Source organism: Macaca thibetana, chromosome 5, assembly GCF_024542745.1.
Source record: "Macaca thibetana thibetana isolate TM-01 chromosome 5, ASM2454274v1, whole genome shotgun sequence".
Lineage (NCBI taxonomy): Eukaryota > Metazoa > Chordata > Mammalia > Primates > Cercopithecidae > Macaca > Macaca thibetana.
This window is the reverse complement of record NC_065582.1, coordinates 19883299-19902251: the sequence shown is the minus strand read 5'-3', so window position 1 is coordinate 19902251 and position 18953 is coordinate 19883299. Positions and strand designations below refer to the sequence as shown.

Here is an 18953-nt window from a genome sequence, read left to right as displayed (position 1 = left end):
TAATATTCTTATTTAAAAGATAGGCAGTAGACTTAGAGATTAGGAAATTCCCATAAGTCAATCAGCCAGAAATTCTCATAAAGTCAATTATGTAATCAACGAGCTGAGATTTGAATCTATATCTTTCTTATTCCAAACCTGAAGTCTTTAGAGGAATCATTGCATAATCGATTCTTTGTTCCCTCTAGGAAGAGTTCTATGGCTATCTAGAAGTTCAGGCTCAATAAGTTGTTTGTATTACGGAACGTTCGAATAAGACTATGTATATTTAACATATTATATAACTAATGCATGTATGCACGAATAACATATTTCAATATACTTTTCAATCACAGAACAAACAAGGTTTTAATAAAGTATAATTTATAGGTTCTCCATAAATTATCCTTTATCACTGGAAGAAGACCAGCTAAAGAAAGTCGTCAGATATGTTTCAGCTTGCCTTTAAGAAATTAAAGACATTTGAACCCATGAGGGCAATGTATTTGCATGGCTGCTTGTTTAGAAAGGGAATATAATTATTAAAAAATTGCCTGGGGACTTAAAGTTGCTGCCTCCTGGACTTTCCATTTCTTCATTTCTCCTGATATGTTTTTTTCACCTGGATATCTTCTCACTTTTTTGGACTCAGCTCTAATCGTATTTCCTTCTAGAAGCCTTCTTGGTCATTTGCAATTGAGAAGCAATCACTGAGGAGTGTTAAGCATTCAATATCCTTTCTGCTCTTAATTATCCTTTGAAAACCTTTCCCCAGACCTTCCTAACTATTGAATACTCACTTGGTTAGTATTCAATGACCAAGTGAGTATTTGGTCACTGAATGACCAAATGAGTCAATGGCCTTAGAATGTTTATTAATGGGCCTTAGAATATTTCTTTAATATTCTTTATCAATGGGCCTTAGAATATTTCTCATGAAAATAAGCCAATAAAATTATGTTAAGTATTGATACTTACCCAGCACTCGGAGAATACTGAAGTGCTCTCTTCATCATCTCTTCTCCAAATTCGATGGTCTTTCCATTTTCTACAGTGATTACAGCAGTCTTAAAAGGAAACATGTTTGGATTTGGTAAGCCACCAGCCAAGGAGATCATCGATTTTGGTCCTCTGCTCGATATTTCAGCTATCATACACATGGAAGAGAAGAAACAATTTCACTGAAGATTGTTATAAGCAGATAGTTAAGCATGCATTATCATCAATAAAACTATAAAGTTTAACAATTTCTAGTGATAGAATGTGCTATGGTCTAAATGTTGGTGTTCCCCCCACATTCATACTTGGAACTTAATACTAATGTGATAGTTTTAAGAGGTGGGGTCTCTAGAGGTGATTAGGTCAGAAGGGATCCACCCTCCTGAATGGGATTGGTGCACTTATAAAAGAAGGCTGAGGAATGCCCTTGACCCTTGTGCCATGTGAGGACACAGGTTCCCCCCTCTACTACGTGAGGATGCAGCAAGAAGCCTCTGTCTATAAGGAAGGGCTCTCACCAGATACAGAATCTGCTGGCACTTTGATCTTAGACTTCCTAGTCTCCAGAACTGTGAGAAATAATTCTATTGTTTATAAATTACCCAGTTTGTGGTATTTGTTATAGCGGCCTGAATGGACTAAGACAAACGCTAGTCTAAAATAAACATACAGAATAACTTTTTCTGGGCCGCCTCACCTGTGGAGGGACTAAAGAATGAAGGTGACCAAAGAGAAGGCAGAGGGATCAGGAAGACAGCAAAGGGCCACAACAGCAGAAGCCCTCCTCCACTTAGCCCCGACCTGTCTGTGAGCTTCATGGCCCACCCCTACCTCTCCCATTTACCTGGCCCTCTCCACTGCACACCCATCTGCACGCTGTGCCTGCCCCTTCTCAGCTTCCCAGGAAGAGCCTTTCTCCATAGCACGCCCCCTCCCTTCCAAGGCCGTGCCCCACAGCAGTCTGCGCCTCTCTCTACAACTGCTCGGACTCTGCTCCAGCAGAAATACCCGCCTTCCGTTTCAGCCCGAGTTCTTTGAGAACAAAGGCTCTGCCTATTTCATTTCTGCACGCAGAGTCTGGCTCATCGCGAGCGTGCACAGGGGTACGCATGGATGCAGCCAAGCGGTGGCTTGCTAGGGAACCCTCCTTAGAGGCTGTGCGAGGAATGTCCCACCCCAAAGGAGTGATGGTCGCCCCGTTTCTCACTCGCGGTCCGGATGGGAGAAGGGTTTCTGGCTGCGCTCGCTGCGGTGATGAACCGTGCGTAATTCATGTCTCTGACAGCCAAGCATCAAGCTTCCTCTTCAGTGGCTGAGGACTAGAAAAACCAAAGAGCCTCGTCAAGTCCTGCCTGCTAACTTCCTCACTCTGGCAACGCCAACGCGAGCTGTCCCCCCGCTGCGTCTGGCTTCCCGCGCGCAGTGCCCGGAGAACGCCGCCGAAACTCCCCGGCTGGACGCTGCGTTCGGTCTCCCGGTCCTAAACGGGTCTGGGGCTGGTGGCGAGCCTGGCAAAGTCCACGCCGCACGCGCTCCGGCGGCCGCCAGGGCCCACGCCAGTTTTGCCCCGCCGCGGGCCTCGCCGCGCCCCCTCCCGCCCCGCGCCGTGGCCTATGGCCGCCCGCCGCGCGCGCCTCCCCGTCCCGGATCATCGCCCTCAGAGCGCAGGGCGCGCGGGGGAGCCCGGGTGCGAGGCGCTTGCAGCCCCAGGCCAATGACTCTTGACCTCGCCGCTGGGAGTCACCAGAAGCCGGCGTCCGCGTTGGCCTGCCTAGGTGCCGGCCGGGAGGCCAGCCCAGGGGCTGCCCGAGGGGACCGGAAGTGCCCGTGATCCTAATCCTCGGGAACCATCTGGCGGCCGCTTGGGTCCACTGCAGGGGGCTCCCGAGCTGCGCCCAGCCTGGAGAGGCCGCACCTTCGTTCCCGCGCGCTCCGCTGGCCTCCTCTCAGTCACTGGGACTGTGCATTTTGCCCGCTCAGACCATGGCTATGCTAAATACCCATCTTTCGTTAGTGAAACTCTGGGCACTCTCCTGGGAAGCACCCCGGCGACCCAGACGAATTTCAACATCACTTTCTCGAAGATCTCAGCATTTTGAAGTGACGATGGAGTTCTGACAAAAATTTTTCAATAATCACTCTGAGAGTCTCTTCAGTTTTAGTGTCTACCCTCGCATTGAATTTCTGACCTTTCCTTAAATAAGAATTATCTTGGAAGTGAATATCCGGATCTTTTTGGGTCTAGCACCTTGCCTTTTTTTTTCTTACAAAATAATCCTGCTTACGCCCCACCTCCTCAACTTTTCTGCAATTTTTCCTTCCTGAATCACCAAAATGGAATGTACAAGGTTTAATGTGAGCACTTAGTGAGGGAAGCGTTTCAGAAAACCTCTCTTTCACTTTTTTAAAAAAAAATCTTTAATGGTCATTAAAATGAATGAACTGGATTCACTCATTCAGTACGAATTTGCTGAGTACTTCCTGGATGATTATTGGCTCACTGCCAATGGCTCTCTTTTAATCTTTATTTAATAGGTTGGTCAAGGAGCCACTGCTTTTATCTAGGTCCTGGCAGCAAAAGGCTGAGATAACCCAGTAAAATCTTTATGCTAGCAGCTAAATAACAAAAAGGGAGTATCATTAGTAAACCTGTTAGAAACCCAAGAGGCAAGATGCTTCTGGATTCAGAGACTTCAAGTAGTTGAAATGCCACTTGATGGCTTAACAGCTGGGTGTCTTTGGACAAGTTACTTAACCTTTCTGTGTATTGGTTTTTTCACAGGCCTGTTGGCAGGAATAAATTAGACAATCTGTATTAAACTAATAAGTGCAGTGGTCTGCACATTGTAAAAACACTCTATGAACATTGGCTGTTTTTATTAGTAACAAATGCTTTTAAGCAAAACTTAAGGACTCAGCCTTCACATGGTTTTGACTAGAGAAGCTATTTGGCAACTTTTAAGGCATGTTCCCAGTTAATCCTTGCACACAGATCCTTATCTGTTTGAGCTTGTCTATTCTAACAGTAGTTGTCCCTGAATTTTTACAGAAGTTAACTCAAGAAGCACTAAAAACATCTAAATAAGGTGTAGATCAAGGTTAATTATGACTTGTAACTAGATATATTGATGTTCCTGGGGACTTCAGGCTTTTTTTTGATAGGGGGAGGGCTCTAACTGAGCATGGTTTCCTCAGATACTTAGAAGAAAATTTAAACTTCGGCCAGGTGCAGTGGCTCACGCCTGTAAACCTAGCACTTTGGGAGGCCAAGGTGGGTGGATCACCTGAGGTCAGGAGTTCGAGACCAGCCTGGCCAACGTGGCAAAACCCCGTCTTTAGCCGGATATGGTGGCAGGCACCTGTAATCTCAGCCACTCGGGAGGCTGAGGCATGAGAATTGCTCGAACCCGGGAGGCCGAAGTTGCAGTGAGTCGAAGCTGAGATCATGCCACTGCACTCCAGTGGGGGATAAAGCTGGGGGATAGAGCGAGACTCTGTCTCAGTTTAAATGTCTTCCCTCTGGCAGTAGCAACCTGTTTGGTCAAAGGAGTTTGAAGTCCTGGGCCAAAAGACTAAAGGTTTTTGTAAGCACATTGATGCACTGATCTGTGATTTATAGTATTTATTACTCACAGGCTATTTATTTTATTTTATTTTGAGAGACAGAGTGTCTGGAGTCTCACTTTGTTGTCCAGGCTTGAATGCAGTGGCGCCAACCATAGCTCACTGCAGCCTCGTCCTCCTGGGCTCCAGCGTTTCTCTCACCTCAGCTTCCCGGATAGCTGGGACTACAGGAGAACACCACCACAGCAGGGTAAGTGTTTAAAATACCTTATAGAGACAGGGTCTCCCTATGTTGCCCAGGCTAGTCTTCAACTCCTGGCTTCAAGTAGTCCTCCCACTTTGGCCTCCGAAAATGCTGGGATTATAGGCATGAGCCACCATGCTTGGCCTCACACAGGCATTTTTAAAAATACATAATTAATTGATTTTCCCCCTTTCCAAACAGTGGTGACACAATTTAAGGAACCCGAACTGAAGAGACGTGAGGTCATCAAATCCTAAGGTGCAGGTTTTCAACCCTTACACAGTTTGCTGAATTTTCTATTTGGCCTGCCCTGGAGTTGTACTACTGAGACGTAGGGGGTGCTGATTGATTACAAGCTGGCTGATGATTCAGGCCAGATGGAGAGGCAGAGAAATGGTCCATCAGGGCAGGCTAATGGAATGCAGGGGCACTGGGGGTCATGATCAGAAAATGCAAGGCAGAATATAGTCACAGTGGTGGGAAAGGGACAAGCAAGGGTTAAGTTGGGAAGAGCTTACCAGACAATAGAAGCTGAAGACTGAAGGTAAATTTGATTGCCAGAGAAACCAGACTTTGGATTTGTCAGGCGACAACAGCAGAAGGCTTCTCCTGAGGGACTAAGATAAATGAGCAAGGTTCATTGCTCAGTGCTGCCTTTTTAGAAGCTTGGCTTAGGACTGCCCGAGGATAGAATTAAAGACGTCAGATTCTTTCTCCAAACATTTACTGAATTCTTACTCTGTTCTAGGAACTGTAATTGATTTAAAAAGATAACTAAGACAAGTCGCTACTCTTGAAAAGCAACTGTTTGCACATTAAGACGTCAATAATGTCAGATAATACAATGTTTGTGGCAGAGGCAGGTGCAAGCTGCTAAGGAAAGCAGAGGGAAGGAAGTCTCTCTTTTCTTCTCCTCTCGTCTCCCCTCCCTTCCCTTTCCCTCCCCTCCCCTCCCCACCCCTCTCCTTTTCTTTTCTTAAGTATCCCTTATCTGAAATGCTTGGGAACAGAAGTATTTGGGGGTTTTGGATTTCTTTACATTTTGGAATATTTGCATATACATAATAAGGTATCTTGGGGATGGAACCCAATCCTAAACAAGAAATTCATTTACATTTCATATATGCCTTATGCACGTAGCCTGAAAGTAATTTAATACAATATTTAAAATAATTTTGTGCATGAAACAAAGTTCATGTACATTGAACCACCCATGTAGGCCCTCTGTAGTTGTTTGGCATCATTATCATTCCTGACTCTGAATTTATATGCTACTGATAAGCAATCATTTTCTTATAATTATTCACACATAGTACTTAACAGTAAAATATTTTGTTAATCATTAGTACAGTGAAGAAATAATATGTTTAGGTCAACTGAGCAGCACAGCAGCATCACCACAATACCTGTATCAGCTGTTAAACAACAGTAACAGCAAACAATGGCAGGATTTCAGTCTCTAGATACGGTGCTGTGTTTTGATTAAGGTTATGTAGACCGTATTTTGTATTTTAGGTAAGAAGAAATGTCAGAAGCAGCTGAAGGACCAGAAAGTGGGTCCCCTAGGGATGAGGAGTCAATCTGCTGGATGGATTTTAAAACTCTGTCCTCTAGAGTCATCTGCTTCATTAACAATGGTTTTTGTCTGAGAAGGCGCTGTTTGATTTCATAAGCTGACATGGTTTCTTGTTCTCTTATACATGCATGCTGCTCTAGTGCTTAAAAAAGCCCATCACAGATTTTCACCATGTCAGCTATAGACACTTTTCCTGCTGAGTTAACATCATCTTTATCATCCACTTGTGGCATCATTTTGGTGCTCAAAAAGTTTCAGATTTTGGAGCATTTTGGATTTCAAATTTTTGGATTAGAGATGTACAACTTATACAAATAAGAGCACATTGACAGGTTGTGTGTGTGCATGATTTTTGGGAGACACTATTCAGCCTGCTATAGTCAATGACTAAAGGAGCCTAATATGTAATAGTCTGAGAGATAGGAGGAAAACCAGAAATTTACAGTGAGAAAGACAGTGAAGGAAGGGAATGTTTCGAGAAAGACTGAAGGGCTCCTAAGAGGATAAACTTATATCTTTTATCTCAGAACTCCAGGATCACAGATTCAACTATCACTAACCAATAAGAGTAACACTCAATTGCTTTAAGACTGTTTTGGGTTCTTATGCCAGCCCATGTCTCATCAAGGAGTAATCATGAGATGTGTCTTAGTGTCTTAGTTCATTTAGTGTTGCTATAGCTGAACACCTGAGGGCGGGTACTTTATAAAGAAAATAGGTTGATTTGACTCATGATTCTGAAGGTCAGAAAGTATAAGAGCATGATTCTTGCATCTTTTCAGCTTCTGGGGAGGGCCATGTGTTTTGTCAAGACGTGGCAGAGAAGTGGAATGCTAAGGGGACATATGCAAAGAGACAAACACTAAAGGCTGGGCTTACTTCATAATACTTGTTCTTGCATTAACTTATCCAGTCCTGTGAGAGTGAAAACTTACTCCCATAAGATGGCATGAATCAATTCATGAGGGATCTGCCTCCATGACCAAAGACCTCCTATTATGCTCCACCTCCCAATGCTTCTACACTGGTAATTAAACTTCAACATGAGTTTTTGTGGTGACAAACAAAATCCAAACCAGAGCACACAGTAACTTGAAAAAAATTGCTATTCATAAATGGCATCTACCTCAGAAATAATTCTTTGAGTTAGGGTGGACAGCCTTGCCTTGTGGCCAATATATCCCTGTTGAGGTATGTATATTGGAGATCTCAGTCATTAATTTGGGTGCAGTTTGGAGTGCAGAAGAGAAACACAAAAATAACCACTGGGTTCTGATACAGACAGAAATGTACTGAGGTCCGTAGAGTAACCATCATAATAGAACTGCCAGTCAAAGCTTGAGAGATGGCAGATATTACCTGTCATGAAATGGGTAGGCAACTCTAGAACTTTATAATTAAATAGAAATAGTATCATCTTAGAGAACTGTTCAGAATCAACACCCTTGTGTGTTGAGTCTATGGGTATAGTCTTTGGAAAGAGACACAATGTATCTTTAGACTGAAGACCATAGGATGACTCTGTGGAATGCTGTCCTTGTCATTTAGGATGCTGGCTGCTCAACTGTTAAATAGCTAATGTTCATTTGATATAATGCCATTATTACATGCATCGTATGTAGGATACTTGTTTATATTATATGTATTTTAAATCTTCTCAATCTATTCCTCATTTCTTTTAACATGTTTCATATTTTATTACTTTCACTGTGCTGTGTCCATGTGGATTTTGTAGTTACATTTTTAAGGTATTAATTTTTTTATTCAATTATTTGTAGTTGTTTGCACATTTTTCTCAGTTGTTTTTTCCTTTTTTTGAGAACAGGGTCTCGCTGTGTCACCCAGACTGGAGTGCAGTGATGTAAGTATGACTCACTGCAGCCTTGACTTCCTGGGCTCCAGTAATCCTCATATCTCAGTCTCCCGAGTAGCTGGGACCACTGGTGCACACCACCATTCCTGACTAATTTTTGTAGCTTTTGTAGAGACAGGGTTTTGCCATATTGGCCAGGCTGGTCTTGAACTCCTGAGCTCAAGCAATCTACACACCTCAGCCTTCCAAAGTACTGGGATTATGGGGATGAGCCACTGTGCCCAGCCGAGTTTTAAATATCAGTGAAAATATTTTTTATTTCTAGGATTCTGATTAATTCTTTTCCATCTTTGTGATTCTTTCTCATATTCATCTGCTTTATTTAGATTTTGAAAAGTGGGTATCATTTTCACCACTAGTTCTTTCAGGTCTTAAATAAACTTGTTTTTAGGTCTTTCTCATATTGCTTTCTTATTTTCGTCTTCATGAGAGTGAATTCCCATCTGTTGAGCTTCCCTTGGCCTATATTTCATAGTGTCTGCTTTCCCCATGTCTTTGACATTTTGCATGAGTAGTTTGGTGTTTTCTCTCCTAGTACTCTCTCCTTTCTTCTGGCAGTATTCATTGCTTCCTCCAAAACTCCAAGAGAGGTAGAATCAGCTCTACTATAAAGGTTTGTGGCCCTTGTTCACAGGATGTCACAGATGGGCTCCCATAGCCTTGGGCAGCTCCACCTCTGTGACTTTGAAGGGGATAGGCCCCCTTCTGGCTGCTTTCACAGGCTGGTGTTGGGCATCTGTGGCTTTTCCAGGTGCTGGTGTTGAGTGTCTGCTTTCACAGGCTGGTGTTGAGGGTTTGCGGCTTTTCCAGGTGCACAGTGCAAGTTGTCAGTGGATCTACCATTCTGGGGTCTGGAGGATGGTGGCCCTCTTCTTACCGCTCCAGTAGGAAATGTCCCACTGAGGACTCTATGTGGGGGCTCCAACACCACATTTCCCTTCTATACTGCCCTACTTGGGGTTCTCCATGAGTCACCCCACCTCCACAGCAAATTTCTGCCTGGACATTGAGTCGTTTCCATACATCCTCTGAAATCTAGGCAGATGTTCCCAAACCTCAATTCTTGACTTCTTTGCACCCTCAGGCTCAACACCACATAGAAGCTTCCAAGTCTTGGGGCTTGCACCCTCTGAAGCCATGGCCCAAGCTGTACTTTGGTCCCTTTTAGCCACAGCTGGAGCTGGGACACAAGGGCACCAAGTCCTTAGGCTGCAAACAGCAGTCCTTTCCCCGGACCTGGCCTGTGAAACCATTTTTTCCAACTAGGCCTCCAGGCCTGTGATGGGATGGGCTTCCATGAAGGTCTCTGGCATGCCCTGGAGACATTTTCCCTATTGTTTTGGTGATTAACACTCAGCTCCTTGTTACTTATGCCAATTTATGCAGAGGCTTGAATTTCTCCCCAGCAAATGGGTTTTTCTTTTCTATCACATGGTCAGCTGCAAATTTTCCAAACTTTTATTCTCTGCTTCCTCTTGAACACTTTTCTGCTTAAAAATTTCTTCTACCAGATACCCTAAATCATCTCTCCGAAGTTCAAAGCTCCACAGATCTCTAGGACAGGAGCAAAATGCCTCCAGTCTTTGCTAAAGCATAACAAGTGTCACCTTTGCTTCAGTTCCCAACAAGTTCCTCATCCCCATCTGAGACCACCTCAGCCTGGACTTTTTTGTTCATATCACTATCAGCATTTTGGTGAAAACCATTCAACAAGTCTCCAGGAAGTCCCAAACTTTCCTACATCTTCCTGTCTTCTGAGTCCTCTGAGCCTCTAGGAAGTTCTGAACTTTCCTACATTTTCCTGTCTTCTTCTGAGTCCTCCAAACTGTTCCAACTCCTGCTTGTTACCCAGTTCCAAAGTCACTTCCATATTTTTGGGTATCTTAAAAGAAATACCCCACTCTACCAGTACCAATTTACTGTATTAATCCATTTTCATACAGCTATGAAGACACACCCAAGCTGGGTAATTTATAAAGAAAAAGAGGTTTAATGGATTGACAGTTCCACATGGCTGAGGAGCCTTCACAATCATGGCAGAAGGGGAAGGAGGAGCAAAGGCACGTCTTATATGGTAGCAGGCAAGAGAGTGTGTGCAGCAGAACTGCCTTTTATAAAATTATCAGATCTTATGAGACTTATTCACTATCACAAGAACAGCATGGGAAAACCTGCCCCCATGATTGAATTACCTCCCACGTTGTCCCTCCCTTGACATGTGGGGATTATGAGAGCTACAATTCATATGATGAGAAGATGAGATTTGGGTGGGGACACAGCGAAACCATATCAGTCCCATTCCCTTGCCGGAGTTGAAATACCAGAATTCATCCAAAAGATTTTAGATAAAGACAAACAGTTGGGGGGAGGAAAAAAAAAAAAGAAGAAGACGACATAGTAACAGTGATGTGCTGAGTATATCGGAGTTGGGGCAAAATAAAACATCCTCACTCCTGATCTCTTTGTATTTACATGGTTGATATTTATTCATCTTGGAATTGCTGCTTCAATTTTTACATTTTAAATATTCTGTAGAAATTCATTCATTCTGATAACTGGGATTTTGGTGCCTTTTCTAATTTCGTGCTGGAGGCTCCTTGCCTCCTTAGTCTCATCTCGTCCAGGTTCTTCCTTCCTGTTCACAAGTGACCAATCTCTTTGTTTTCTTTTCTAGGCTTGGATTTTTCTCAATGGCTGTCAAGGCCACCATGTGGAGCAGTGCTTCCTGGACTTGGTTTCTTCTTGGCATCTAGACCCTGCCCAGTGCTACAGGATCATCTACTTCATCTCCTGGAGCTCCTGCTTCAACTGTGCCCAGGAAATTGCTGGATTTCTGAGGGAGAATAGACACATGAGCTTGCACATCTTCACTGCCTGCATCTATGATTACCACCCAGGATATGAGGAGAGACTGCACATGCTGCAGGGAATTGGGGCCCAAATTTCCATCATGACCTCTACAGGTAAGAATGGAAACTTTGGGTGGGCTGGAGTGGGTGGGGGCAGGGAGAAGAAAGTTACTAGAAAGGTAGGGAAGGTCGGTATCCCTGGGCAAAAAGCCCTGGTTGGCTGCATGCAGAGGTTTATGAAATTGCTGTTCATAAATGGCATCCGCCCAAAAACAATTCTTTGAGTTAGGGTGGACAACCTATACTGAGGCTCAGAGCCCTATAGATATGCGTTTTCATATCCCAGACACCACTAGGTAATTCCATTCTGTTTCTGGTTTCATATAGATTTCTAAATTGTTTTTGAGCTCACGTTTGTCTTTTTATGTTTTAAAAATATTTAATGCCCTATTGTGTTTTGTGTTTGAAGTAAAGGGAGAAAAATAGATCAGCAAGTTTCTGCATAAAATTTGTTGTGGCAAATTGTTGCTCTTGGTACCTACTTCTACATGTGCATATATATATATATACAGGCATACCTCATAGATATTATGAGTTTGCTTCCAGATCATTGCAATAAAGTGAGTATCTCAGTATAGTGAGTCATGAAAATATTTTGGTTTCCCAGTACACGTAAAAGTTATGTTTATATTATACTGTAGTTTACTAAGTGTGCAAAAGCATTGTGTCTGAAAATCAATATACATACCTTAATTTAAAAATATTTTACTGCTGAGTGGAGAGGTGGAGCAAGATGACCAAGTGAACCCTCCAGTGATTGTCCCCTCCTGCAAGAACACCAAAGTGAACAACTATGCCCACAAGAAATCACCTTCATAAGAACCAAAAATCAGAGGAGCAATCACAGTACCTGGTTTTAACATTGTGTCAAGGAAAGAGGCACTAAAGAGAGTAGGAAATACAGTCTTGAATTACCTACACCACCCCTCCCCTTTCCCTCAGCAGTGGCTGTGTGGCATGGAGAGAGAGTTTATGTGCTTGCAGGAGGGAGAGTGCAGTGATTGTAGGACTTTGTGTTGAAACTCAATGCTGCTCTGTCATGGCAGAAAGCAACATAGGTAGAATTCAGCTGCTAAGTGCCCATGGAGGGACCATTTAGACCAGCCTTAGCCAGAGGGAAATTTTCCATGCCAAAGGTCGGAAACTCAGTTCTGTTTAGCCCCACTCACCATGGGCTAAAGCACTCTGTAGTCCCAAATAAATTGGAAAGGCAGTCTAGACCACAAGGACTGCAATTCCTGAGCATTTTCCTGTTACTTATTACAGTGTTGGACTCAGAGCCACTCACAGGACTTGCCATGTATATGACCTAGTGAGACACCAGCTGGGGTGGCCAAAGGAATGCTAGTGTCACACTTTCCTGACTCCAGAACGCACAGCTTGCAACTCTAGGAGAGACTCCTTTTGCTTGAGGAAAGGAAAGGGAAGAGTAAAGAGGATTTTGTCTGTCAACTGGGATACCAGCCCAGCCACAGTAACATAAAACAACAAGCAGATCCCTGAAGTCTCCATTCCAGGACCTAGCTCCAGGATGACATTTCTAGACCCACCTTGGGCCAGAAAATAACCTGTTACCCTGAAGGAAAACACAAAGTCCTGGCAGAATTCACCACCTGCTGACTAAAGAGCCGTTGGTCGTTGAATAAACATTAGTAGCAGCCAGGCAGTACTCATCACGGACCTAGAACAGTGATGGCCATGGAGAAAGACTCTTTTTGAAGAAAGTAGAGGGAGGAGTAAAAAGGACTTTGTCTTGCAACTTGGGTTGCAGCTCAGCTGTAGTAAAATAAGACACCAATCAGATTCCTAGAGTCCCCAGTTCTAGGCCCTAGTTCCTGGACAGTATTTCTAGACCCGCTCTGGGCCAGAATGGAACCTGCTATACAGATGCGAAGGACTCAGTCCTGGCAGGATTCACCATCTGCTGACTAAAGAGCCCTTGGGCCTGAAATAGACATCGTGGTAGCTAGGCAGTTATTGCCAGTGGCCTGGTGATGGCCATGTGAAAAGATTCCTTCTGCTTGAGGAAGGAAGAGGAAAGAATAAGAAGGATTTTGTCTTGCAACTTGGGTACCAGCTCAGCCACAGGAAAATGAAGCTCCAAGTAGATTCCTCAAGTTCTTAAATCCAGGCCCTAGTTCCTGGACAACATTTCTAGACCCACCCTAGGCAAGAGGGGAGCTTACTGTACTGAAGAGATGGACCCAGTCCTGACAGGATTCACCACATGCTGACTAAAGAGTCCTCGGGTCTTGACCAAACATCAGTGGTGGCCAGGCAGTAGTCGTGAAGGATCTGGGACAGTGGTGGCCATGGGGAGAGACTGTTTCTGCCTGAGGAAAGGAAAATAAAGAGTAAAAAGGACTTTGTCTTGCAACCTGGGTACTACCTCAGCTACAGTAAAATGAAGCACCACATAGATTTCTAATGTTCCTGATTCTAGGCCCTAATTCCTGGATATATCTAGACCCACCCTGGGACAAGAAGGGAGCCTGCTGTACTGAAGGGAAGGAACCAGTCCTGGCTGGATTCACCACCTGCTGGTTAAACAGCCCTTGGGCCTTGAACAAACATCAGTTGTAGCCAGGCAGTAGTTGCCCGGGGCCTGGGATGGTGATGGCCACAGGAGATAATCCTTCTCTTTCAGGAAAGGAGAGGAAAGAATTAAAATAACTGCTTTGCAACTGAGGTACTGACTTTGCTACAGTAAAATAAAGTACCAAGTATATTCCTAAAGCTTCCAGATCCAAGCTCTAGCTCCCAGAAAGCAATTCTAGACCCACCCTGGGCCAAAAGGGAACCTGCTACACTGAAGGAAGGAACTAGCCTCAGCAGGATACACCATCTGCTGAGAAAAGAGCCCGTAGGCTTTGAATAAAGATCAGTGGTAGTCAGGCAGAAGTCACCACAGGGGCAATACCCAATACTGTGCTAGCTTCAGGTGTTTACCAGCACATTCCCAGCTGTGGTAATCATTGGGAGAGAAGATTCTGCTTGAGCAAAGAAGATGGAAGAATAAAAAGCACTTTGTCTTACGACTTGTATTCCTGCTCAGCCAAAGTAAAAGAAAGCATCAAGTAGATTCCTAAAGTTCCCAGATTCAGGCCTTAGCTCCTGGATAGCATTTCTAGACTCATCCTGGGCCAGTAGGAAACCTGCTTTGTTGAAGGGAGAGATCCAGGCCTGGCAAGACCCATCACCTGCTGAGTAAAGAGCACTTGGGCCTGGAGAAACATCAGTGGTAGCTAGGTAGTAGTCACCACAGGAATTGACCAAGACCCAGTACCATGCTGGCTTCAGGTGTGAACCAGCCCAGTCCCAGCAGTGGTAGTCATGGAAGTGCTTGCATAACCCCTTTCCCATCTCCAGGCAGCTCCAGAGACAGTGACTCATGTGGTTTGAGGGAAAGTAAGGGAAGATAACTAGAGACTGCATGGTAATCAAGAGATTTCTTCAGGATCTTACCCAAGACCCCCAAGGTGACAAGTGTGGAAGAGCCACAGTGTTTCTGGGCTTAGTGTGCCCCCTAATACAGCTGCAGTGACCAAAGACTTGGACTACAACACTCAAGTCCCTTTGAATACTTGGAAAGCCTTCTCAAGAAGGATGAGTACAAACAAGCACAGATTGTGAGGATCAGAATAAGTACCAAACTCTTCAATGCCCAGACATTGATGAACATTCACAAGCATTAAGATCATCCAGCAAAACATGACCTCATCAAAAAAAATTAAATAAAGCATCAATGACCAATCCAAGAATTACAGAGATATGTAATTTCAGACAGAGAATTCAAAATAGCTGTTTTGAGGAAGCTCATTGAAATTCAAGATAACACAGAGATGGAATTCAGAATCCCATCAGATAAAACTAACGAAAAGATTGAAATAATTTTTAAAAACCAAGCAGAAATTCTGGAGCTGGAAAATTATCTGACCACACTGGGATAAATCTAGAAATCAATAACAAGAGAAATTTTGGAAACTATACAAACTCATGAAATTACACAATATTCTCCTGAATGACCAGTGAATCAATGAAAAAAATTAAGAAGGAAATTAAAAAATTTCTTGAAACAAGTGAAAATGGAAAAACAACATACAAAAACCTATGAGATACAATAAAAGCCATACTAAGAGGGAAATTTATAGCGATAAGTGCCTACATCAAGAGTAGAAAAACTTCAAATAAACAATCTAACAATGCATTTTAAAGAACTAGAAAAGCAAGAGCAAACCAAACCCCAAATTAGTAGAAGAAAAGAAATAATAAGTAACAGAGTATAAATAAGTAACATTTAAATAAAAAATGCAAAAGATCAACAAAATAAAAAGTTGATTTTTTGACAAAACAATTAACAAACCTTTAGCCAAACTATGTATGAAAAAAAGACACAAATAAATAAAATCAGAGATGACACATTACAATTGATACTGCAGAAATTCAAAGGATTATTAAAGACTACTATAAGTGACTCATATGCCAATAAATTGGAAAACTGAGAAGAAATGGATAAATTCCTAGACATGTAAAAGCTACAAGATTGAATCATGAAGAAATTAAAAACCTGAATAGACCAATAACAAGTAACAAGATCAAAGCTGTAATTGTCTCCCAGCAAAGAAAAGCCTGAGATCCAATGACTTCACTGCTGAAATCGACCAAACACTTAAAGAACTGGCACAAATCCTGTCCACCTATTCTGAAAAATAGAGGAGGTGGGAATACGTTCAAACTCGTTCTATGTGGTCAGTATTGCCCTGATACCAAACGCAGACAAAAACACATCAAAAAAGAAAACAATGAGCCTATATTTCTGATGAACATTGATGCAAAAATCCTTAAAAATACTTGCAAACCAAATTCATCAGTACATTAGAAAGAGTATTTATCATGACCAAGCAGAGTTTATGTCAGGGGTACAAGGTTGGCTCAACATACACAAATCAATAAATGTGATACATCATATCAACAGAATGAAGGACAAAAACCTTATGATCATTTCAATTGATGTTGAAAAAGCATTTGATAAAATTCAAAATCCCTTTCATGATTAAAAAACCCTCAAAAACTGGGGATAGAAAGAGCATACCTGAACACAATAAAAGCCAAATATGACAGACCTGCAGTTAGCATTATACTGAACAGCAAAAAACTAAAGTCTTTCCTCTAAGATCTAGAACATGGTAAGTATGCCAACTTTTACCACTGCTATTCAACATCGTACTGGAATTCCTAGCTAGAGGAATCAGTCAAGAGAAATAAATAAAGGGCATCCAAATTAGAAAGAAAAAGTCAAATTACTCTTGTTTTCAGATGGTATGCTCTTATATTTGGAGAATCCTAAAGATACCACCAAAAAACTATTAGAACTAACAAACAAATTCAGTAAAGTCGCAGGACACAAAATCAACGTATAAAAATCTGTAGCATTTCTACATGTCAAAAGTGAACAATCTGAAAAAGAAATCAAGAAAGTACTTTTATATATTATTGTTACAAATAAAATAAAATGCTTAGGAATAAACTTATCCAAAGAAGTGAAAGATCTCTACATAGAAAACTATAAAACATTGATGCAAGAAATTTAAGAGAACCAATGAAGAAAGGAAAAGAGGAGCTGTATTAGTCTGTTCTCGCACTGCTATAAAGACATACCTGAGCCTGGGTAATTTATAAAGAAAAGAGATTTAATTAGCTCATGGTTCTGCCAGCTGTGCAGGCTTCTGCTTCTGGGGAGGCCTCAGGAAACTTACAATCATGGCAGAAGATGAAGGGGAAGCTGGCACATCCACCATGACTGGAGCAGGAGAAAGAGAGAGAGGCGGGCAGGTGCTACACACTTTTAAACGAGCAGATCTCAGGAGAACTCTATCACCAGACAGCACTAGGGGGATGGTTCTAAACCATTAGAAACTGCCGGCATGATCCAATCACCTCTAACCAGGCCCCTCTTCCAACACTGGGGATTAAAATTTGACATGAGATGTGGGCAGGGACAGAAATCAAAACTGTATCAGAAGGCTAAATGGCAAATGCTTACTCTTATTTATGCTTTGTGCAAATAACCAGGCCACGTATATTAAGACTGAAGCTTATTTCACAAACAAATCAGTCCTATCATGATTTGTTTTTAATAAAAATGAGGATTGGAGAGAGAAAAAATACATTTCAAGAACTATAGTACACCTGTATTTAGATTCCAGTCTCATCAGTTATTTTGAGTTTCTGTCTGCAATTTAGACTAACCCTTCTTATTCCTGTGAAATAATCAGTGATCTCTGGCTGCATCTCAGAAGAAAAGATGGATGGGTAGTGTAAAACTCTGGATCAATATTCTAATTCTGGGCATGTATTAAAATCAGCTAGCAACTCCATACACCCAAGTCTTAGCAGGCATGACTATACCCACCAGCCATCTAGGTGTGTTGGTAGCCCTAGGATTTTTTTTGGAGCGGTCATCTTCCTCTTTTTTTTTTTTTTTTAAACTGTTCTTCTAAATCTGATAACTTGATTTGTCCCCTTTCACGTTCAGGCCATCAAGCTCCAGATGATCCTCAGTGAAGGATACTGACCTCTCAAATAGTCAAGAGTCACCCTTCTGCAGCGGGCCTCTAGACTGCCCGTCAATAGAACATAACAGAGGCAAAATCCTGCCCCTTTCTCCCTTAAGCCTGGCTGGATACTGGTTTCTACAACCCACAGAGCCAACCCTGCCCTGACAGCTAGTAAGAGGCCAAGACCCACAGAACCACCACCACTGCCCTTCTGTCAGTAGGAAGCAGTTACAGAAGACTGACCTTCATCCATTTTCCCCAAAGAATTGGAGTCTTGGACTCCAGAGGGGGAAATGTTACAGTAGGCAACTAGTTAAACATGAGCAGGGTAGGAGAGGGCTCCCAACCCCCACCAGGAATGTCAGGCGACATCAGGTGATCTCTCAAGTCACCCACTCTGCCCTCTTCCAAGTGTACTTTACTTCCTTTCATTCCTGCTCTAAAGTTTTTAAGTAAACTTTCACTCCTGCTCTAAAACTTACCTCGGTATCTCCTTCTGCCTTCTGCCCCCTCGGTCCAATTAGTTCTTCGGAGAAGGGAAGAATTGAGGTGGCTGCAGACCGTATGGATTCACTGCTGGTAACATGCTGACTGGAGTCGCACGTTTAATTTTCCTCAAGAACTTTTCTTTTGTATTTACAATTGGGCTAATTATCTGGTGCAAGAGACTTAGTTTTCAGCCTCTGCCAGCTTTTGACATGCCTTCCTCACTAAGCAGAATCATTTCTAGCTTTTGATTTCAAGTGAGACACGTGACTCTTCGTTTCACTTGAACATTTAGAGGCTATTGTAGGATTCATAATTGGCCCAGTTTCTCTCAGGGAATAGGGAGACCTGAGGAGAGGAAGAGAGATGTGGGGAATGGCTGGTAGGTGGAGTAGTCAGAACACACATACCGTCTATGTATTAAATTTGGTGTCTCATGTGGGTGTAAATCTTCGTGTCCCCAAACAATTACAGTAGTAAAATCAAATATCACTTGTCACAGATCACCATAAAAGAAATAACAGTAATGTAAATGTTTGAAATATTGTAGGACTACCCAAAATGTGACACAGAGACACAAAGTGAGAACATGCTCTTGGAAAAATGGCTCCGATAAACTTGCTTGATACAGGGTTGCCACAAACCTTTAATTTGTGCAAATCATAGTATCTGTGAAATTTAATAAGCTAAACACAATAAAATAAGATGAACCATTATTGTGCATGAATAGATAATTATTTGGGGGTAATTCTTCACATATGTAATG

The 18953-nt window shown here is 42.6% G+C and overlaps 1 protein-coding gene across 8 annotated transcripts in view; it reads right to left on the bottom strand.

The window, feature by feature from the left end:
* Positions 1-17963, bottom strand: part of AADAT (aminoadipate aminotransferase) — a 45142-nt gene extending 27179 nt beyond the window's left edge. The window contains exons 1-6 of one of the 8 annotated variants that reach the window (XM_050792535.1): positions 17945-17963; positions 13331-13477; positions 11833-11911; positions 5305-5463; positions 2186-2297; positions 958-1126 (exon numbers count right to left, since the gene is read on the bottom strand). In XM_050792535.1, the coding sequence (XP_050648492.1) occupies positions 958-1126; positions 2186-2252 (236 nt within the window). In that variant the 5' untranslated portion in view covers positions 2253-2297; positions 5305-5463; positions 11833-11911; positions 13331-13477; positions 17945-17963. Of the gene's footprint in view, positions 1-957; positions 1127-1675; positions 1854-2185; positions 2298-2704; positions 2853-5304; positions 5464-11832; positions 11912-13330; positions 13478-16802; positions 16994-17944 lie in introns of those variants that run through there. The other 7 variants (XM_050792532.1, XM_050792531.1, XM_050792534.1 and 4 more) reach the window with 7 other exon arrangements.
* Positions 17964-18953: the final 990 nt, after the last annotated feature.